General features: G+C 38.4%; 1 protein-coding gene across 1 annotated transcript in view; it reads right to left on the bottom strand.

Annotated features, from left to right (window-relative positions):
• The window catches only part of CDKL3 (cyclin dependent kinase like 3), an 86,299-nt gene that overhangs the window by 23,373 nt on the left and 38,522 nt on the right, over nt 1-24,404 (bottom strand). Inside the window, exons 7-12 of the mRNA XM_060008838.1 lie at nt 21,137-21,225; nt 18,931-19,084; nt 18,508-18,824; nt 17,299-17,389; nt 15,714-15,876; nt 14,807-14,914 (exon numbers count right to left, since the gene is read on the bottom strand). Coding sequence (XP_059864821.1) covers nt 14,835-14,914; nt 15,714-15,876; nt 17,299-17,389; nt 18,508-18,824; nt 18,931-19,084; nt 21,137-21,225 — 894 coding nt within the window. The 3' untranslated portion in view covers nt 14,807-14,834. The remainder of the gene's footprint in view (nt 1-14,806; nt 14,915-15,713; nt 15,877-17,298; nt 17,390-18,507; nt 18,825-18,930; nt 19,085-21,136; nt 21,226-24,404) is intronic.

Genomic DNA, 24,404 nt, shown 5'->3' with positions numbered 1-24,404 from the left:
TCTGAGCCCATCAATGGAGTGAGTGAGCTGCCCTTCACTCAGAGTGAGATCTTCAGCCCCACACATTTTCAATAGAACTTCACTCAAGATGGGCTACCCTTGCACAGGGTAGCCCATCAGCAGTTTAAAAAATTAAAAGAGAGCCTTGATTCAAACAAAATGTAAAATCAGGAGAAATATGGAATGTGAACACTGATTGGATATTGATAACATTAAGAAATTTAATAGGGCTTCCCTGGTGGCACAGTGGTTAACAGTCCGCCTGCCAGTGCAGGGGACATGGATTCAAGCCCTAGTCCGGGAAGATCCCACATGCCGCGGAGCAACTAGGCCTGTGAGCCACAACTACTGAGCCTGCGCTCTAGAGCCCACGAGCCACAACTACTGAAGCCCGTGTGCCTATAGCCCGTGCTCCGCAACAAGAGAAGCCACTGCAATGAGAAGCCCGTGCACCACAATGAAGAGTTGTCCCTGCTCACCACAACTAGAGAAAGCTCATGCAGCAATGAAGACCAAACACAGCCAAAAATAAAATAAATTTATATATTAAAAAAAAACTTAATAACTGTTGTAAAGATGTAATTATGTCTTTATAAAAAGAGGACTTAGCTTTTAGATATACACATTGAAATATTTAGGAAAGAATTATACTGATGTCTAGGATTTGCTCCAAATTAATACAAGAGGGGAGGAAATAAGTGGCGGAATAGATGAAACAGAATTGGCCATGAGTTGATAATTGTTAAATCTGGGTGATGAGTACATGGGGGATCATTATGCATGTATCAGAATGATACTCCAGGGCTTCCCTGGTGGCGCAGTGGTTGAGAGTCCGCCTGCCGATGCAGGGGACACAGGTTCGTGACCCGGTCCGGGAGGATCCCACATGCCGCTGAGCGGCTGGGCCCGTGAGCCATGGCCGCTGAGCCTGTGCGTCCGGAGCCTGTGCTCCGCAACGGGAGAGGCCACAACAGTGAGAGGCCCGCGTACCGCAAAAAAAAAAAAAAATTTTAAATGGCCAGCACCAACCATATGCTGCTTAAAAAAAAACTATTTATATGAAATATATAGCAATACTGAAAGTAAAAGGAAATAAAAATATGTACCATACAAAAAAGCTAGCGTAGCTGTACTGATAACAGATGAAGACTTTATGGCAAGAAGCATTACTAGAGATAAGATATATTTCATAATGAAATATGGTACACTTTACCAGGAAAATATAACAAATCTAAATTTTATGCACCTAAAAACATAGCCTTAAATGTATATAAATAAAAAATTGATAGAATCAAAAAGAACAAATAGACAAATCCACAATCATAGTCAGAGATTTTAACACACACCCCTCAATAGCTTTTAGAATAGGCACATGCCAAAGAAGCAGAAATGGTATAAAGATTTAAGCACTATAATTAACGCTCTTGACCTAATTGACATCTATAGAACAGTGCACCCAAATTTACTATATGCTGGTGTATAAAACAAGTAACTACATTTCAAAGGGCCGAAATAATACAGCGTGTTCTCTGACCACACTCTAATTAAGCTAAATTCCAACTTCAAAGATATTCACATGTTTGGAAACTGAGAAGCACATTTCTACATAGCTCATGGGTCAAAGCAGATATCACAAAGGAAATTAGAAAATATCTTTTACTGAATAATAATGAAAATACTACATATAGAAACTTTCAGTACAGTTAAAGCTGTGCTTGGAGGTAAATTTATAACTTTAAAATTGCGTATTAGAAAAAGAATAATGGCTGATAATCAATGACTTAAATTAGAAAATGAACATAAAATTTAACCTGAAGAAAGGAGAAGGAAAAAAATAATACAGAAGCAGACACAGAAAACAAACATACATAGAGTGGATCAACTTCATTGAAAAGACTCTGAAACTGATAAATTGCTGTCAAAACTTATCAAGAAAAAAATGAGAGAAACCACAAATGACCAACATTGATAACGAAAACTGAGACTTCACTACAAATCCTACAGACTTTTATAAGGGATATTATAAACAGCTTTATGCTGACAAATTTGAAATTTTAAATGAAATGGACAAACTCCTAGAAAAACATAACTTACAAAATTGACACAAGCAGCAGCAGCAAAAATAAATAAATAGGACTTCCCTGGTGGTGCAGTGGTTAAAAATCCATCTGCCAATTCAGGGGACACGGGTTCGAGCCCTGGTCTGGGAAGATCCCACATGCTGTGGAACAACTAAGCTCGTATGCCACAACTACTGAGCCTGCGCTTAGGCCCACAAGCCACAGCTACTGAGCCTGTGTGCCACAACTACTGAAGCCTGCATGTCCTCCACTTTTACATTTTCTCCATATCCCTGCATATTGATCATATGTTTTAATTTTCTGTATTTCTATACTTTGGCATCTTGAAGTCTTGCTGACCCTTGAGCGACTGCCTCCTCCTAGGGCTAGTCAATGCCTAGAAATAGAACTCACCTGTAAACATGTCTTTCATATGCAGTCAATCCATATGCGTCCATATGCCAACTAACTTTTTTATCAGGCTCTTACACTCCAGGCCACTATTCCCCTGCCCTAATCACCCCAGGGCCAGGTACAGGACAACTAAGGACAGCCTCTACCCCACAGAGCCTGCTGAAATTATTCAAACTAGCCATTCCTAAGATTGCTTACCTGCTTAGCACATTCTTCCCTGTGGAAGCCACAATAAAAGCTCTTTCCCAGGTTTCCCCCTCATTCCCTCTGCCTCCTGACCAACGCTGATGTTTCCCCTTGTGGCCCTCTGTGGCATGTTGTGCCTCCTTCTCTTGAGATCTGTTGAGTATAACAACAATCTTTTCAATGGTAGTTTTCTCCTGATCTGTTGGCCTCACCATACCAGAATAATAATAAAACCTGTGTTTAATACACCCTGAGTTTTAGCAATTTGATTATTATGTGCCTTGCTGAAATTTTGTGTTTATCCTGCTTGGGATTTATTTACCTCCCTGGATCTGAGGACTTATAGTTTTCAATGCATTTGAAAACATTTCGGTTATTCTTTTTCAAATATTTTTTCTGCCCTTTCCTCTATTTTTCTAGGAACACAATTACATGTATGTTACAATGATTAATATTGTACCAGAGTCATTTTGCTTTTATTTCAGTTTTGTTTCATTTTATTTCCATCTTCCTCTATGCTTCAATTTGGATGGTTTCTATTGCTATGTCTTAAAGACACTGATATTTTCTTTTACAGTATCTAATTTGCTTTGGACTCAATTCAGTGAATTTTCATTTCACTTCATATAATGTATTTTTTTTTTCTTTTTTGCTGTACGCGGACCTCTCACTGTTGTGGCCTCTCCCGTTGTGGAGCACAGGCTCCGGACGCGCAGGCTCAGCAGCCATGGCTTACGGGCCCAGCCGCTCAACGGCATGTGGGATCTTCCCGGACCGGGGCACGAACCTGTATCCCCTGCATCGGCAGGCGGACTCTCAACCACTGCGCCACCAGGGAAGCCCCCCATATAATGTATTTTTTAGCTCTAGAAGTTCCACTTGGATCTTTTAAAATATTCTACTTCTTTCTTCAATATGTTTCTGTTTTCCTCTAAATATTTGAGCATTTTATAATAGCTGTTCTCAAGTCCTTGTCTGCTAATCCATCAGCTTTTTTTTTTTCCTGGCCTCACCACATGGCATGCAGGTTCTTAGTTTCCCAACCAGGGATTGAACCTGTGCCCCCTGCGGTGGAAGCATGGAGTCTTAACCACTGGACCACCAGGGAAGTCCCCCATCATCATTACTTTATCTCTTTCTATTGACTGATTTTTAATTTTCATTATGGGTCACTTTTTTGAGTTGTTTTCAAGTCTAGTAATTTTAGTTTGAATGGGAGGTGTTATGGTCATTACATGGTTGAGTATTAGTATTTTTTTTTCCTTCAGAGAGGTTGAAATTTGTTTTGACAGTCATTCGAGTTACTTTCAGATCAGCCTCGTCTGTTAGAGCTTGCTTTTAAGAGAAGATCTAAATTGACCTTTATTCTATGACCTTTATTCATCCTGCTAACGTATGATTCTTCTGGGATCTCTACTGAATATGCAGCTATTCAACAACATCATTCCACACTGGCTGTCAGAAACTTGAGTTTCTGCTAGCTCGGTGTGATCTCTAAGAAGTATTCAGCTTATAGCTCCCTGGCAGATATTCTTTGACTGGCCTCATAAATTTCCTCTATGCATGCCTTGTCAGTCTGGTTACTCCAAGAAGCAGATGGCAAGAAGAGGATTTGACATGAAAGAGATTTATGGAAGTAAACACCTATAAGGAAAAATGGGAAGGGAGCCAGGGGTAGCTAAGAGAGTCATAAGATTGCAATGCAGGTCTAACCCTTGTGAAGGGGAGAGGAATGAAAGTAAGACTGAGTGGAAAACATTTACACTGCACTGTAGCTCCAAGGAAGTTTGGGAAGCTGATGTGGAATCCTCAAGCTTTAGTCTCCCATCAGGAAAACTGCATTTCTCAGGAACAGGCCTGCCTTAGATCCCTGATGAGCTCAGTCATTAACTGGGATTAACATGTGGGAAGTGTAGCTTTAGTGCAAATGCGGTGCCAGATTTCAGAGTGCAGCAGCTGGGGCTCACTTATGCTCTCCACAGTCAGAGATCTAAGAGGTACATTTTTGTGGCCACCAGAGATTCACCCATTGCACCACATATATCTACTTCTCACAATTTGGAGAGGCTTATATTCCAGTCACCTTGATCAAACACCCAAAAATCTAATTCCAGGGGTATTTTCCTGAATCCTCCCAGTAAGCTAGCTAATTTTTCTTGTTTCTTTTCTTCTTTTTAAAAGATCAAGTCCTTTGTTTAAAAAATTTATTTGTTGGGGGCTTCCCTGGTGGCGCAGTGGTTGAGAGTCCACCTGCCGATGCAGGGGACACGGGTTCGTGTCCCGGTCCGGGAAGATCCCACATGCCACGGAGCGGCTAGGCCCGTGAGCCATGGCCGCTGAGCCTGTGCGTCCAGAGCCTGTGCTCCGCAACGGGAGAGGCCACAACAGTGAGAGGCCCACACACCGCAAAACAAAACAAAACAAAAAACAAAACAAAATTTATTTGTTTTATTTATTTTGGGCTGCATTGGGTCTTTGTTGCTGCACACAGACTTTCTCTAGTTGCGGCGAGCGGGGGCTACTCTTTGTTGCGGTGCTCAAGCTTCTCATTGTGGTGGCTTCTCTTGTTGGGGAGCATGGGCTCTAGGCACGCGGGCTCAGAGTTGTGGTGCACAGGCTTAGTTGCTCTGCAGCATGTGGGATCTTCCTGGACCAGGGCTTGAACCTGTGTCCCCTGCATTGGCAGGTGATTCTTTTTTTTAAGAAGATGTTGGGAGTAGGAATTTTTTAATTATTTATTTTTGGCTGCGTTGGGTCTTTGTTTCTGTGCGAGGGCTTTCTCTAGTTGTGGTGAGCGGGGGCCACTCTTCATCGCAGTGCGCAGGCCTCTCACTGTCGCGGCCTCTCTTGTTGCAGAGCACAGGCTCCAGACGCACAGGCTCAGTAGTTGTGGCTCACGGGCCTAGCTGCTCTGTGGCATGTGGGATCCTCCCAGACCAGGGCTCGAACCCGTGTCCCCTGCATTAGCAGGCAGACTCTCAACCACTGCGCCACCAGGGAAGCCCCTGGCAGGTGATTCTTAATCACTGTGCCACCAGGGAAGCCCCTAGATAATTTTTCTAATTCTTTTGGTTTAAGTTAAATTACACTCCCTGCAGTTGGAGCTCTGGGAGGTGCATTTTGATGTCTGCAACACATGCACAGATTACTACTCAACCAAAGATTGGAGGAGAAGCCATGCAGATTTCTAAGTTCCTTCCCTACATAGCTTTCTCTTCTCTTGTATTTTGCCTTGCAAACTCTAGCCACCTTGACCTCCCCAAACTTATATCCCTACCGCATAAACTCACCAAATGTGCCACACTATCGGTGAATCACCATCTCCCTGTTTAGTGATCCAGAAATTGAAGAAAGCCTGTGTGATCATAATGATTGCTTCAACTCATTTTTCTTCTCTCAGAGATCAGTGTCCTGGGCTGCCTGTTGCCCAGTGTCCAAGACAGTTGTTTCATATTTTTTTCTATTATCTCAGAAATTGGCAGCAATAAAGCAAAACCTTTGACTTGTTAGAGTTTAATACAAATCACCACTTTCACTACTTCTCTGATAGCGCTAACTGTAAGGAAAGCTGGGAAAAGTAGATTTTATTCCAGGCATTCATGTGCTCAGTTAAAAATCAGGGATTTTATTACAAAAGAAGAAGCAAAGAACAGATATTTGGAGATGACTATTAATAACCTGCCTCAGTATTCCAAGTTTACAGCTATTTTTGCTCCATCCTTAGAAAATATTATTCCAACTTTCTTCTGACTTTCATTGTGCTGTTGAAAAGTTACTGTCATTACCCATCATTCATTTGTAGTTATCAGTCTTTGACTACTTTTAATCTTTTTTTCACTTCTTTGGTGTTCTGCACTTTCATGATGATGTATCTGAGAGTGGGTTTCATTTTAGTTATTCTTGGATTCACTGGGATTCCTGAATTTGAGGATTCTTGGGTTTTTTTACACAATTCTGGAAAAATTATCAGCTATTATTTCTTTGAATATTGTATTTCCTCGTTCTTTCTATTTCTTCCTTTTGGAATTCTGATTAGTATTATGTTAGACCTTCTCATACTTCATCCATGTCTCTTAACTTCTATTTTATCTTTTCTACCTCTTTGTCTTTCTAGGCTATACTCTGGGTAGTTTCTTTAGATCTATTTTATTTTATTTATCTATTAGTATTATTATTTTTTGCGGTACGCGGGCCTCTCACTGTTGTGGCCTCTCTCGTGGTGGAGCACAGGCTCCGGACGCACAGGCTCAGCGGCCATGGCTCACAGGCCCAGCCGCTTCGCGGCATGTGGGATCTTTCTGGACCGGGGCACGAACCCGTGTCCCCTGCATCGGCAGGCGAACTCTCAACCACTGCGCCACCAGGGAAGCCCTAAATAACATTTTTTTAAAAATTAAAAAAATAAAGTGCATTCCTCCAGAGAGTATTTGTGTTTGATTGATTCTGACAGGTAACAGGATTCATTATTTACCCATTAGCACTTTAAACCACATTCTAATCTTGAGTTTTTTGGATCACACGTGTAGTTGAAATGTGACACCAAACCTGTATGAAGGATGGTTATGAGTTCTCAGGTTGTTGGTTTGATTTTTTTTTTTTTTCCATCCAGAGCCAAGGACAAGACAAACAAATTTCTCTATAATCACACTTTGAGGAGTATATTTTGTCTAGTTCACTCTTTACTAAGGGTATCACTTTTTAAGGACTCAGCTTTATGTGTAGTTTCCAATACAACTTCTTACCTTGCTTAGGCCCTAGACTTTATCTCCAATGCTCTAAACTACCAGTAACTTTTGGCCATTAATGAGAAGTTTCATAATTGGAATTTTTCAGGATATCCAACACATACAGTCAGATATCTAGTACACGTATTGCCAAGAAAAAGTAGAATTGCTTTTGATCTGAGAAGGCTGAAACTTGATAAAAACTTCAACTAAGCCCTCCTAAAGGCACACAGAATTGTGAGTGCTCTGAAGTTTTAAAGAACTGCAACATGACACCACTAACTGCCAACCCAAGATCTCTTCTGAGAAGCTTGTTCTGTGACATCCATGCCTCAGATTCTTACTGATCATTTTTAACATCATTCATTGATTCTTCAGCAAGTCTTCAAACTACTAAGGTCATTCTGAATTTAAATTATTTGTTCCATACATATCAAGGTACACAATTATATGAAGGTACTGGGGGTAGGATGTAAAAGTACAAAGATATAAATTAAGAGGTAAGTAACTAGCATCATAAAGCAGGATGTGAAACATAAATTTGTTTATATATAATATACAGTATTATATTAAACAATAAAAAACGGTAGTCTAATTTTATTCTTCAAGGTGTTAAATGCATCAGGGTACTTCCTATCACTGTGACTATATTCTATGTTCCTTCTTCCAAAGGAAAGGAAATGAGTGTCACATAGCAGCAACCTACTGAGCTACCAGTTGTAACCCCTTCCACTTACAACAACTCCACTTGGCCAAAGGATTGAAACCAGGACTCCTAATCATCACATGAATATCTACCCAACAGATTTCAAAACTTGACCTGGTTGACTGCCAATTCAGCTGCCACTGCCTCTGCTGTTCCCACTTCTCTGCATGACTTTTGGTAGCCACAGAGAACCAAGTAATGGCAATCCCATCAGCCCCGGTCCGGGAAGATCCCACATGCCGCGGAGCAACTAAGCCCGTGCACCACAACTACTGAGCCTGCGCTCTAGAGCTCACAAGCCACAACTACCAAAGCCCGCAAGCCTAGAGCCCGTGCTCTGCAACAAGGGAAGCCACCACAAAAAGCCCGCGCACTGCAACAAAGAGTAGCCCCCGCTCGCCAAAACTAGAGAAAGCCTGAGCACAGCAACAAAGACCGAACGCAGCCAAAAATAAATACATTTATTAAAAAAAAAGTAATGTAACATTTTATACATGTAGAGCAGACATGTATTTGTCATCCATGCCAACTTCACATCTAAACAAATAGAGACCAAGGCACAGTTTCCCTCAGAATTTCACAGGCAGTGTACAACAACAGTAAAGGGCACCCGTAGACCTAATTTATTACCAAAGTGAAGGAAGTCAGGATAAACTCGGACAACTTGGGCAAAAGAACTAAGATTAAAGACCATAATTCTGGGGAATTCCCTGGTTGTCCAATGGTTAGGACTCTGTGCTTTCACTGCTGTGGCCTGGGTTCAATCCCTGGTCGGGCAACTAAGATCCCACAAGCCATGTGCGTGGCCAAACAAACAAAACCATAATTCTGCGTCTTTGAAGGAGACAACTACATTTCATCAGTACAGTACAAACTCACTATGTCCTGTGTGTATTAAACTTTATCTCAGTAAGTCCTCACAAAATCTCTAAGAGATAAGCTATTCTTGTCCCCATTTTCCAACTGAGGAAAACTGAGGCAACAAAATACCACACACATACTCCCCAGTGAAGAAGTGGTAAAAGCCATGATTTTAATTTAAGCAATCTGATTATAATCTGGACTCTGTTATACTATGTGGCTTTTTTTTTTAAGATTTCTTTTCATGTGGACCATTTTTAAGTCTTTACTGAATTTGTTACAATATTGCTTCTGTTTTACGTTTTGGCATTTTGGCTTTTTGGCCCCGAGGCATGTGGGATCCCAGCTCCCTGACCAGGGATCAAATCACCTCACCCCCTGCATTGGAAGGAGAAATCTCAACCACTGGGCAGCCAAGGAAGTCCCATACCACAATGCTTTTAATAAAAATTGAATGTTCATTCAACAAATATTTTTAAAAAGAAAAAAGCCCCAGAAATTTATAGGTATAGTTTCAATAAATATTCTGATACCACTAGATATTCTGTTTAAAGGACAGCAATTAAAAGGAACCAATTTTCTAAACTCAAATCTATCAAACAACAATCCAAGGAAGTCTACTGATAGCAGATTATTCCATTATAAATCTGGTTTTTAAGGTTTTTCATGAGGCAGCAGATGCTTTAAACATTTTAATAATACTGTTCAATGTAATAATTAGTAGCCACAAAGAAATTACTCAGAGATGCCCAAGAGATGCTGCCTGAAATTTATGTAAATAATCTAGGGCTTGGTTTGAAAGGTCCTAAGACTTTGGAGTCATTCACCTGAGGAAACCCAAATCCTAGCATGCATTTTTATTACATTTCTCATCTCAGGGAGTAAAAACCACTGATTTAGAGCAAAAAGCACTGCCTCATTAGGATCCCATCTTCATACACTAGTTCAGTCCAACAGGGAACTGAATGGCTAGTCCTGTTAGATCAGAGCTGACACTAGCTCCAGGTCCTGAAAATGCTGGACATTGAGCTCCCTCTGGAGGAGATTAGGACTAAGTGACTTCAAAGAGAACTTCAGAATCACCTTTACTCTTTGGCAAGAGGGCCACAGAGACCATGTAATAGCCCCTGGATAGCTGGAATCTCTATACTGTTATCCATTAAATGAAAAGCCAATTGTGAAGAGCAAGCACCTTAACCCAAAGTTAGTCTGAAAGTCAATCGGAAGCAAACTTCATTTTATTTACCTCTTTGAGTTATATATTTCGTTTATTCTTTCGATACTATCCAATTAAGCAAGCAAATTACTTCACTTATTCTAAGCCAAGAGAGTTAACTGAGAGACCTTCATAACACTGAGACAATACTCATATAATTTCTCACTCTATGACAAGTACTAAGGGTACTAATTTAGGACTTGCCTGGTCTCCTGACACGCAGTCACTAAAGAAACAGAAATGTGGTGACTTACGGTGGATAATCTAAAATTCTGACCCAGATACTGTAACTCACTTAGTAGAGCATTATTTTTTTTTACCCTTTCACTTGTCTTACCTGAATTTCCTTGTCTCTTTATAAATTTTGAGATACAATTGTTCTAACTTATCTGAGATTCCTCTGAATTCTGTTTCTAAAAAGCATCTTTCAGTTTTACCTATAAATGTAACTAAGTTTCAATTCCTCCATTAAAACACTAACAAACTGTAAGTTCACCTTGTCTACTTCACCTTTAAACTCCGTGCTGAATGACTGCTATTCATTCCTTGTTCAGCTACTTGAACAATGAATATTAGCATGCTATAGGAAGCACATTCTACCACACCAATAAAATTATTTCATATTTTATTCTTTGGTTTTTTTCAAGTGATTACTATGTAGGTGCTTAATAAATTCATTCATTCATTCACAAAGAAAATGCTATTGAGTGTCAATATATGCTAGGCACTATTCTATGCTGGGGAATACCGCAACAAACAAAACACTAAATTCCCTGCCCTCATGTAGTTCACAGTTTATTGGAGGGACACCATTAATAAATAAAGCTTGTCAGATAGAGAAATGCTATATGAAGAAGTAAAACAGGAAACAGAAATGGGAATGGGGAAAGTTGTCATTTTAAGTAACATGGTAGAGAAAGCTTCATATACGAGTAAAAGGAGGTTGTCCTGAACAACAGAAGAAGGTAAAGGAGGGAACCATGCAGTGACCTGAGGAAAGATATTTCTCAGCAGAGGAAACAGTAAAAACAAAGGTTCTGAGGCAGAAGCATAGTCAGGAACAGCAAGGAGGCCAGTGGGCCTGGAACAGAATGAGCAATAGAGAAGAGAAGTAGCAAATAGCGTCAAAGAGAGGGTAGAGGCATACTGTGTAGGGTCGTGGAGGTTATTGTAATGTCTGCGCTTTTCCTTTGTGTGAGTGGGAAGCATGGGGGGTTTTGAGCAGAGCAATGACATCATCTGATTTATGTTTTATTAAGAATACTCAGGCAGGGGGAAGAGTCAAGATGGCAGTGTGGGAAGACACAGAGTTAGTGTCTCCCCGCAACTAGGGCTCCTGCTGGCCGCTGGTAGGGGACTCTGACCCCCAAGAAGATGGGAGGAAGCCCAGAGTGAACCGGTAGGATGTAGGGGGACCAAGGGGGGAGGAGAAGTGGAGGCCACACAAGTTCAGCATCCCTGAGGCTGGGGAGATCAGGAGAGGCAGATGGGAGAGACTCTCCAGGAAGAACAGGAGAGGAGCGGAGGGCGATTGCCCCACCCACTTGGGCCCAGGGAGCCTGCTGAGAGGGTCCCCTGCCCTCCAAGACCCGCCCTTAGCCCTCCCTGCGCCCCCCCCCCACGCCGCATTGGTCCTGGGGGCATAGGAGGGAAGGGGGAAGTGGGGGGGTGGGGGATGGGATCAGGAGAGGCAGGTGGGAGGGGCCCTCCCAGACCCCAGACTGGAGGAAACTTGCCAATTTGTATTTTTAAGATTTAAAGAAAAGACACTACCAAAAAAAAAAAAAAATCTGTTCCTCTTCAAATTCTTCCCCTTACAATGGCCATCTCCACCCTAAAATTAGAAACCAAGCCAAAAAGTGGGATAAGAATGTAAATACATGTTGCCAAAACCTCACCTGTATTAATGTTAAATTATATGTAACAATATATTCTATATAAACTATTAAATGATAAACATGCTGGTCAAGCCAAAAGATTTGCTTCAATGCTTTGCTCAATTTCCATCCTTTTAAACAACCTTCATGATGTTTAAATACTGCTCCAGAACATCCAGTGTGAAACCAAACCCACATTTCATGCTTATCAAGTGTATTTGTTTGCTCAGAAATGTTTGGTGCTCCCAGACATTGGGATCTCACTTTATTACACATTTAGAAACTCTTCCATCTATAATTATAAAGTTCTGAACCAAAGCTAAGAATGACCACTGATCAAACATGACTGAGATAACAGGTCATCAAATAAAATTATATGACTTAACGTAAGCTGTAGTTGTATTAGGATGTACCAGTCAGGAAGTTTTTATAAATTAATGTTCAAATTAAGAAAACATGAATAATTTACAGATTAATAAATTTTAAAACAAATTTAGGTGAGTATACACATAACTACACAGGATTTGCGATATATCTGTAGAATTCTCTAGTCAGCATTTTTGTGTATGTAATATTAATAAAAAGGATTTTTTTTAACCATATAGTGATTCTGGGGTTCCCTGAATTTTCAGCTGCTGCATTTTCTACTCTACATCTGGCAGGTTCTTCTTCCTTTCAGTTTGTGCATTTCCTGTATTCTAAACAGTAAATAGAAACAGGACCTTAACTGAGGAAATGGTGAGTCTTTGGCTAAGGAAATACAGCCACAGATAAGTACTTGTAATTTGCACCTGGGGGTTATTTTATAAGGTACAGGAAGACTATTTAGCAAAGTATTCCTTATTATCACCATGAGACAAAACTGAAGGTGGCTTTTCTATGGACTCTTCTCTCTTGCCTAACTCACTCATCAGCAGTAATTAGAATTACTCTCTAGGTCACAGAGTCTATTCAGTTCATGTATATACTATTAACTGGGAAGTGCCTGGATGTGATTTGGTAATTCAAAAAGAAATCAATGAATAGAACAAATAAGTCGCCATTCCCTATCTTAGTTTTTTAAAACATGTCATATTCTCTCATGCTCTAAATTAGCAAACTACCAACTCGAAATTTAGGAAATGTTCTTAATTCTCACATTAATTTATTAAAAGCATTTGAACCAGTCATATGCAATTTCAGTAGCTTGTCAGAACTGCATTTGAATGATTACTACAAATAAACTACAACCATCATTGACGACTTCTGGATATTTCTAACACCTACAACTGTTTCAATGTTACTTTTTTTTTTTTTTTTTTTAGTGGTACGCGGGCCTCTCACTGCTGTGGCCTCTCCCGTTGCGGAGCACAGGCTCTGGACGCGCAGGCTCAGCGGCCATGGCTCACGGGCCCAACCGCTCCGCGGCATGTGGGATCTTCCCGGACCGGGGCACAAACCCATGTCCCCTGCATCGGCAGGCGGACTCTCAACCACTGCGCCACCAGGGAAGCCCTCAACGTTACTCTTAAAAAGAGCGTCTTTTCAGGAGTTCTACACCATATGTACAAAAAGGGGTTTTCCTTTCCTACTTACTTTTGTATTTTTAAAATGACAGAACTGTCTTAAGAGTTCCTTTCTTCCTGCATTAAAATGTAATTTTAGTTCTGGGGGCTCTCATAGGACAGTAGGATAAACACATGTAGCACATTACTAGTCTGCCCAAACTCAAGAGCCCTAACTCACCCAATCATTCAAAAAATCTGCAAATGGTGTGCTGTTCAACATGCTGTGACCCAGGTTTAAAAGTTTAAAGCCACCTTATTACTTTTTATAACAAACTAAAAGATGACCATTAATGCCTTTCTTGTTCTACCTAGAAAATATTTCTTTTCTGCAAAGTTGACTGTGGACTTGTTAACAAGTTTTAGGCCAGGAATAAGGCATAAATGTCACTGTGAAAATATATCTAACAGTGTCTGATAACTCTTACCTGAATGTTGTAGAGATTCAATAGACTTAGTTAAAATACATCCTTACATAATTTCAGATCAAAGTTTCTATCTTCTAATTTCTTCAGATTTCCTTAGGAAGTATGTACTAATTTTATCATGAATAAAAATGTAGTCAATTTTATTTAGAAAATAAGAAACTGAGATAACAAAGTTAATGACCTCACAGGTGTACAGGATAGAAGACTGTCAATATAATTTAATTCAGTGGGTGCTCAGCATAATCCCTTTCCCTTAAAAGAGTACCTTTAAAGAGTATTCATTTAGATGTTGATGGCTTCAAGATTCCCAAATAAAATTCAAGATTATCTGATAGCTGAGAGCAAATCTTTGAAAATAGGACAGGAGGTGGAGAGCAGAGATGGGGGAGTAAATTATACAAAAAAAACAGGAAGAAAAAGGCTAAAGACAAAATACATATGTTCTTGTGGCCAGTATAATCCTATGTTTATACCATTATTCCTTTCCTCTGGCATGGTTTACCCACCACCAGGTAGTATACATAACACACATACTATTTTCCCTGGGTACCATATACTCAATCACTCAACATTCAAATGAGAGTTCATATTTACTACCCTCAAAAAATAACTTCTAAAAATCTTTTGTAATTGGTTATTCTAGGAAATTTTAGTTCTGTTTCTAGAGGTCAAAGATTACAGAATTATGAATTTTTATCTGACTTTCCAACAGTAGTAACTAAAATTATATAATAAGTCAAGGGTTCTAAACAGCATTACTTAGTAAAAGCTATAAATAAAAAAGTCTTACCTCTTGTTTTTCTTGATATTGATCTGCATTAAGTTGGTATTTTAGATGAATCTGTTTTCTTTGATTTCCTCTTCATCACTTTTATCTGTTTAACTTTTGCAAAAATATCTACAACAATGAGAACTTTTTACTCCTACCTTGAAATTTTACTTTACTTTTCAAGAGTTTTAAATGGAAATTCTGATATACACTAAAGTCAGTTTCTGAGTTTATTATAAAGGAACTGAACAAATCATGAGTTGTAATGGTATTATGTGCCAAACATAAATGATTTGCTATATAATTTTACTAACAGTCTACCAGTCTGTCCTCTAAATAAAGAGGACATTTATTTATAAAATTCTGAGTATAACTGTTAAGTGGATCAGATAATTCTTCTTGAGCTATGCAAGTACTATTTTCTTGCTCTTATATTATCTTTTCACAAGGTGTCACTGTTCTTCAAAGAAACATAATAATAACACTGAAAAAAATGAGTTTCATTTTATGAGCTCAGTACATGTTATAAATCTTAATCTACTAAATCCTTGGATGCCTGAAGCACACATATCATTCCTCCTATTATATGCGCAAGTTATCACAGAGAAACAGAGGAAACTGATTTACCCTAGGTCATATACGAAACCAAAAACACCTTCCTCAAATACTGTTCTAACATTCCAACAAAATTGAGCTAATGAAAATTTTACTTTTTAAAGTTTTCTTAACCCTGTTTTAAAGTTATCTCCTTTAAGTCTTACCCATTATTTGACTATGGGAAAAAATTTTTCATCAGCTGAAAATATTTTACATAGCAATATACTCCTTTCTACCTAAATCACATTATAACATCTAAGTTATATTACCAAAAAAGGTCTTGTAAAAGATTAAGTCTGTAGATTTCCAAAGCTATGCAACAAATGTGTACCTTCCATTCCTTTCATCCCCTTTGACTGTATTGTGAAAGGCAATTCTGGGAAATGGAATTCTTTCCTGTTAGTTCTGGAAAAATTCAGCTTCCTTTTGTTTCCATTTGCCATTTGGTCACTTTGACCTGTTCGCTCATTAAACACACCCTTCTCCATTTGGCTCTAAAAAAACCAAATAAACAAGCGTTAATTTGAAGAAAGGTATGTAACTACTTATTGAATGACAAGCCTACAAATGCCAGCCATTTGGATGGTATAAGATAGGCATACAAATAACTATCTTTGCAAGGTTATTTTAATAAGTAAGAAGTAGAAGAGAATACCATCAAACATATAAACAGATCAAACTCCAATAAAAATTTTATAAAGTAAACTTTTTCTAGCATATTCAATATGCTAAGAATAGTCTTGACCACGAGAACCACAGTCTCAACTTTTAATTTTTGATCCTATTCATTGCATTTTGACTTTGGACAAATTGCTTCAGTTCGTTTTATTAATAACTTATTTTTCTATTTACAAAATGATGTGCTCTGGACACTGGGAAAACCCAAAGGAAAAAATTACTTGTGAACTCAGCATTCTGGAAAAACTTTTGTGTTACCTGTTTTTGCTCACTTGACAACAGATGATAGAAACTTTCCTAGGTTAATGAACACTCTTCCACAATGTAATGCATAGTATCCCACTGTGTGGATGTACTTTAACGTACTTAACCAGTCACTTGCTCTTGGATGGATCTGTGTTGTTTTCAATGTTTTATTATTATAAATAACACTGTTGCGGCCTCTCCCGTTGCAGAGCTCGGGCTCCAGACGCGCAGGCTCAGTGGCCATGGCTCACGGACCCAGCCGCTCCGCGGCATGTGGGATCTTCCCGGACCAGGGCACGAACCTGCGTCCCCTGCATCGGCAGGCGGACTCTCAACCACTGCGCCACCAGGGAAGCCTGTGTGCTTCAATTTTTGATTGAACTATTTTCCTATGTGAAAAATGAGGAAATGAACTACATTGATTATATTTTCTTGTGAAAAGATGTAACTATTTGGTAATTGCTCTTAATCTAAAAAGTAAGATATTAAAATCATTTCTTGGAAGTGAAAAACCAAAAAGTCTTGTGACTTTTTTTTTAATATTTATTTATTTATTTGGCTGTGCCAGGTCTTCATTGAAGCATGCGGGATCTTTTTTTTTTTTTTTTCAGTTGCGGCATGCAGGATCTAGTTCCCTAGCCAGGGATCGAACCCGGGCCCCTGCACTGGGAGAGTGGAGTCTTAACAACTGGACCACCAGGGAAGTCCAGTCTTGTGACTTTCGGATTCCTACTCAGTCTTGTGACTTTTAAAGGTGAAAATCTTAACTTCTCTTCCCAAGTCACACATTAAATACACAAATCAAGTTATAAGAAATTAAAATTGTGAAAGCACTAAGGAAATGATGACCTATTTTCACTTCAGGAAAAAAAAAAAAGGAAACTAAAAGCACGTTAAAAAAAATGTTAGAGCCCCAAACATAGAGAAAATGACAGAAGGTGGGGGGATAAGTTGAAAGAGGCCATATTTTAATGACGAGCTTCTTGCCTTACTTGAGTGGGACCTGTATCCTCATGCCTATTAAATATAACTTGTCCAATAGATTGTGAAGAAGTACGTCTCTTTTTTGCTCTTTCAGTTAACCTATTATTTAAAAAAGAATGAGAAGTTATTAGAACTTCCCAGAAGTGCTTCTGTTTTAGCTTCAATAATGATGTTATACCATGGTAGTCTACTATTTGAACAATAAGTGCGAAAATGCAACTGTTAGTCCTTAAGTACCAATTGCTCTAAGTAAAGAGGTGAAAACAGTGCAGAGAACAACTCACACATGGCTAACATCAGTGGTGACAACCATGTTGTCAGGTTACTCCAGCTGGCCTACTTGGTCCCTTCTGTCTGTTCTGAACCTGGATCTCTTAACTACTGGGTTCATGACCTTCCGAGCTCTCTGACCAAGGCTAGTTTGTAACTATGGTTATTGCAACCATGGTTTAGGAGTCACTTCAAGAACGATTGGATGCCTGCTGTCTATATTCTGTTGTACAGACATGTCCACTTGCCACCTCTGCAGACCACTAAGCTTCACAACTTATAGCCCAAATCGGTCTGTTAGGATTGGCTTAGGATAACTGAACTAAGCCTGCTTCCCCAACTAGAGCCACAGTAATTTCCCTAAATTTAGAATGGGCCCTGATGCCTTGCTAGGCAGACCCTCGTCATCCATTACACTGCCCTTGATTAACCAGACTTATGGTACCAGTCTCTCAATCTGTATTAGTAGTTAAATCTAAAATCGGTCCAATATGCTGTTTTTATCCCAAAATTTGACCTTGAAAAGCTACTTGACTACACACGATTATTTTCAACTATCTTTTCTCCATTTAGACAATTTGTTATGATACGAATATAAAGCTTACTTTATTATTCAAAGGCACATCAATACCAAAACTGAGGTCACACTACATTTTTCTCTTCAAATGGGAAGTAATTTTTCTGAGAGACTTTTTTTTTTTAATGAGGTTTTTCCAAACAGCATTAGTGAAAAACTAAACACCTAGAGAGCCAAGAAAAGTTAATTTCTTCTGTAGCATTCATACGAATCACTTAGTAATGGTCCATTATATGATTATAATTTCAATATACCTTCAAATTCAGTTTATATATAGACACTACGAAGTTGATTCTTTGAAATACCATTATATAAAAACACTGTATTACTGAGGTCCATTACCTTCTGTTTCTTTTCTGTTAAAACTCACCTTGAATTGTAGTGGAAGAGATTTGAAGCCATCAAATTCCTGCTACTTAGATTGATAGGTGGCATCACCATACTACTTCCAGCATGTGGATCGTCTTTCATGCCCATACAGTTAGTGCTGGGATTGACAGGGTTTGGTGGTCCACTGATTACAGGTTTTATATCTTGAGACACAGTATGAGCAATTTCAACTGCATCCTGTTGAAAATGTCCACCTTCACACTCTATCTTTTTTGGTTCTAAGATATCTCCTTTTCCTCCTTTAACTTTAATAACTCTGACTTTGATCTCCTTGGGCTTTTTCTTTTTTTCCATTTCCTAGAAAAAATACATCCAAAATCTGAGTCAGGAGAACAGTTATTTTTATCATTAGAGTACTAACTATAAAATAGTTATACTGGCTAAAAAGAAGACCAATTTTTACCTTTCCCAAAACTGAAGTACTTAGCAGTGTATTGGTATAAACTGTTTTTCTATCATCTTTCATAAATTCATTTTCTTTAGAATTCTCTTTTGGCTTTATGAATGAATTGACTTTTCCTTCTTGTAGCAATTTAGCTCTCAGTTCCGGTATGAATCTGATAAAACAAGCAATATCAAATACTTTTATTTATGTTGATAGAGTATTTTATCTTTAAAAGACTTTCTAATCAATTAATTTGCATTTGAGCTACAGCATAAATAAGTTATCAGTAATGCATGCCAAGAGATGGCACAATATTTACCTAATACAAATTGTGTCCTGGTAAAGATACATCTTTCTAAAATTTTTCCGCGGTAATCTACTATTAATAAAATTTTACAAGATAGACTTATATGAATTAGATTCCTTTTGTGATGCAATGTTTACTTAATAAAAGCATCGTTTTTAATTTTGATAAATATACTATTATTTTCAAGGAAGACTCAGGCCACTTTGTCCCTTTTGTGGTTCTTCAAAGTAACAGGACTTAAAAGATGAACTAGTTTCTAAAATCTTACTCTAGACAAATATTTTCAGAACAAAATGTAATAGAATACATCAACATTGAAGGGAAATTGTTTTGGTTTTAGTTAGGCTTTTTTAAAGTTATTTATTTTTTAATAGAAAATCCATTCACATGGCTCAAAACTCAAAAGGTTATACCGAAAAGTCTCCTTTCCACCCCTCTCCCGGAGTTGCACAGTTTCCCTCCTTGAAGCAGCTACTGCCATCAGTTTGGGACTGAATGAATTCTACCATGAATGAATTCTTCCCTAGAATTATAGTAAAGGGTAGTGTGAGGAGATGAAGAAAATAACCAGTATCATTAGTTTGGCTGAATAAGAAAATGCACATTTCTGTTAAAACTTCCTTGCATTGCAGAAGGTCCATGAAAAAAAGAGGCCTCTTATCCAATTAAAAGGTCTTCCCCCAAACATTTTCTGAGGCTCCTATTATTGGAACTCAAGAACTTTCACCCCATAATAGTAAAATCCTAATATCTAAATACCCAAGAGAAATCAGTCTATGTAGAATTGATAGGAAACAATTTTTTTATTCAGTAACTGACACTTCTTATCAATGGCACTTTTTTTTTTTTTTTTTTGCGGTATGCGGGCCTCTCACTGTTGTGGCCTCTCCCGTTGCGGAGCACAGGCTCCGGACGCGCAGGCTCAGTGGCCATGGCTCACGGGCCCAGCCGCTCCACGGCATGTGGGATCTTCCCGGACTGGGGCACGAACCCGCGTCACCTGCATCGGCAGGCGGACTCTCAACCGCTGCGCCACCAGGGAAGCCCTCAATGGCACTTTTAATATATCTTCTCATTTTTTTAGATTAAAATTCCTGAAATGCCTGAAGTTCTAGTTACTCTCAAAGATTCCCTTTTCTTTGCCTTTTTCTATTTTGGTCTATCTTCAATGGAGGTCCTAGTCTTTTCTATGCCTGATCTTAACTCCATCACATTTTTAATTAATATTCATGTTTGTGACCTCGTATGCAAAGGCAAACTGAATGATTTTGCAATTAATGAGAAACCTTTCCTGTTTCTTTCAAAGCCCAAATAGAAAATGGTGTGTTTTTTTAAAAAGCATGGCTGACTTATGAGTCTACATTGTCATTATATATTTTAGATACAATGTGAGACAGAGACAGGCTTGAAGAGGCATGGTCCCTGTCTTCAAGGAACTTCCAGTTTGGTGGGGAGAATAAAACAACAGGAACTGCAACAGAGAATAAGTAAAGCAGAGAAAAAAAATCATCTGGGGAATGAATGCTAATTGTAATATATAGATCAGAGATGCTATCAGAGAGGAAAAACTGGACTATTCTGAGTCATAGGTCTAAATGGAAACAAAGCTACAAAGTATTTATTGTTTATTTAATGTTATCTCTGGCCTATAATGAGAATTGAAAATGCATGTGAAGAGCTTAGCACACTGCCTAGGACATAGTAACTGTGTAATGAATGTTATGTACACTTTTTTTTATTATTAGAATTTTCACCATGACACCTGTAAGTCTACCATATACTTAGTCAATAGAGAAACTCAGTAAGCTTTTGATAAATTGAATTCTTCTGTTGTGTAACATTAACCTACATAGCAATTTTCATGCTAGCAAAACATCCTAAAACACGAAAAAGTCCACACTCACTCAAAATGCTTACTTTTCAATAAATCCATCTCTAGTAAAATACTCATGATGCAAAAGATCAGTAGATGATATCCGCTCAGCAGGATCAATTTGTAAACAAGCCTAGAAAATGAAAAAAGATTCTATGTTAAACAAACTCTTAACAGGGCTCCTAAAGGTAAATGTTAAATTTATTTCACAAATGTAGGTGTAATTAATTACCCAGAGCTAAAATAGTTCTTGAAAAGATGGAATTAGACCTCAGGAATTTCTGACAGTGAGTTCTGACGACTTATTTCCCTAAGAAATTTGTACTTGTAAGGCATTATTACAGGTTAAATGGTCTGTGATTCTAGCCAAAACAGAAGTCGGTCTATTTCTGCTGGAATTAGCAGGAATTAATTAGCTCATTTTGATCCTCTTACCAGCCCTGTAAGGTGGAAAGTTCATGGATTATCATTTCCATTTTACAGAACTAGAAGCATGATTAGTGATTTGCCAAACTAGAATTTTAATTCATATTGTCTGATTACTAATCCAGTGCTCTTTCTACGGCATAAAACAGTTTCACAAATATCCAAGCCCCCAAATCTTTCAATAACGCAGTATCAGAACAGCTCTTTTCTGTTTCCCTAACTTGGGAGGACTTCAACTGAATAGAGAACCAAAAAAACCCCCACAAAACAAAAAGAGACAATGGAAGTAAGAGTTTTGGATAAGGGGCTTCCCTGGTGGCGCAGTGGTTAACAGTCTGCCTGCCAATGCAGGGGATGCGGGTTCGAGACCTGGTCCAGGAATATCCCACATGCTGCGGAGCAACTGAACCCACGTGCCACAGCTACTGAAGCCCGCGTGCCACAGCTACTGAAGCCCGCATGCCACAGCTACTGAAGCCCGCGCACCTAGACCCTGTGCTCCGCAGCAGGAGAGGCGACCACGGTGAGAGGCCCGCGCACCACAGCGAGGAGTGGCCCCCGCTCGCCGCAACTAGAGAGGGCCCACGCACAGCAACGAAGACCCAATGCAGCCTTTAAAAATAAATAAAATAAATATAAAAATTTAAATTATTAAAAAAAAGAGTTTTGGATAATAAGATGCACATAATGAATCTATATATAATTAAATAATTATAAATAGAACACATTTCTTTAATCAAAATATTAAAGACAGAATTTGAATAAAAGCTATTTACCTTATAATATTCATTCTTCCTCTAAAAAGCAGCAAAACATACTACTAATAGTTAACTTTTATTTATGCTTACTATGTGCCATACAACACTCTATCTAGCCTCTTCCTATTACTTGATCCCAACAACAATCCTACAAGGTGGGTAGTATTACTATCCTCACTGTACAGATGAGAAGACTAAGGCCCAGAGAGGACAAGTAATTTGTCTAAGATATCATAAATATAAAAGATAGTTAAAGTCCAGAATATCCAAAGTAACTGCATACAATTTATTACACTTTTGTTTATTTCAAAAGGTGTACGTTTAAATTGATTCACAGAAAAAGTCGTAGAGATCTGCTATACAACAATGTGAATATAGTTAACAACACTGTACTGTACATATTAAAATTTGGTAAGAGGATAGATTATATGTTATGTGTTTTTTACCACAATTTAAAAGAAGTTGACTCACAAAGTAAAACTGAGTCCATTATCTTTATGATGTGGGAATATTCAGATCCTTAAGACCGCAACTAGCTAAAAATACGTGCTTATATTAGAACATAATAGTTATCCAACAACAAAACTTAGGAAGAAAAATGCTAAAAGGTCATAGCCTATTAGAAGCAGATAGATATTCTTTCTGTGAATAACATAATTCACAAAATTTAAATACTTGCCCTAGTTTGGAAAATGTAAAATACCATACTTTGAGAAACAGACTGGCAGTTCCCCCTGAAAATAAAAATACACATCTACACAAAGACTTATAAGTGAATGTTAATAGCAATTTTATTTGTAAAAGCCAAAAAGAGGAAACAACCCAAAACAGGAGAACAGATAAAAAATTGTGATATATCCATACAATGTAATACTACTCAGCAATAAAAAGGAACAAACTACCGATACACACAAAAACATGAACTGAATCTCTAGACTACAATGCTGATAAAGAAGCCTGACATAAAAAAGTATATCCTGTTTGATTCCATTTGTAGACTATTCTAGAAAATGTAAACTATAGTTACAAATAAATCAGTGGTTATCTGGGGATAGGAATGAAGGGAAAGATGGATTACAAAAGGACGCAAGAACATTTTGGGGAGTGATGGAAATGTTAGGTATCTTTGTTGTAGTGGTGGTTTCACAGGTGTATACATCTATCAACTCATCAAATTATACATCTGAAGTACATATAGTTTACTGTACAGAAATTATACCATAATAAAATTGTTTAAAAAATTTAAATCTAGGAAAAAAATACATGCTCTACACCAGGTATTAAGATGTATTTTAGGGAATTCCCTGGTGGTCCAGTGGTTAGGACTAAGCGCTTTCACTGCCAGGGCCTGGGTTCAATCTCTGGTCAGGGAACTAAGATTCCACAAGCCGTGCGGTGCAGCCAAAAAACAAAAAGATGTATTTTAAAGTTACACTAATCAATCAAAACTGTATCTGTACTAGAATAAAGAGAGAAGTCAACAAAATAGAAACAGACCCAAGCACGTATAAGCATTTTGTCTACGATAAATGTGGCATTCCAAATCATCAGATTATTCAAGTTGAAAAAAAGTAGTTACAACATATACAACAAAAGACTAATATGTTTATTATTTTGCAAATCAATATAAAAAGATACTTGAAATGACAAATAGGTTAAGGATTCTTAACATAAGAAATACAAATGACCAATTAATATTAGTAAAATATCCAACTTTCCTGTAACGCCCTAAGTGCAATTTTAAGAAAGGTATTTTATTTCTAGTTTATTAAGTTGGCAAATATTTTTTAAATTATAATATTCTGGGACTTCCTTAGTGGTGCAGTGGTTAAGAATCCGCCTGCCAATGCAGGGGACACAGGTTCAAGCCCTGGTCCAGGAAGATCCCACATGCTGAGGAGCAACTAAGCCTGTGAGCCACAACTACTGAGCCTGTGCTCTAGAGCCCGAGAGCCACAACTACTGAGCCCATGCACCACAACTACTGAAGCCCACGCACCTAGAGCCCGTGCTCCTCAACAAGAGAAGCCACCACAATGAGAAGCCCATGCACAACAATGAAGAGTAGCCCCACTTGCCTCAACTAGAGAAAAGCCTGCACACAGCAACGAAGACCCAATGCTGCCAA

Source organism: Delphinus delphis, chromosome 3 (assembly GCF_949987515.2).
Source record: "Delphinus delphis chromosome 3, mDelDel1.2, whole genome shotgun sequence".
In the NCBI taxonomy this organism is placed as follows: domain Eukaryota; kingdom Metazoa; phylum Chordata; class Mammalia; order Artiodactyla; family Delphinidae; genus Delphinus; species Delphinus delphis.
This window is presented reverse-complemented; position numbering and strand designations above follow the sequence as displayed.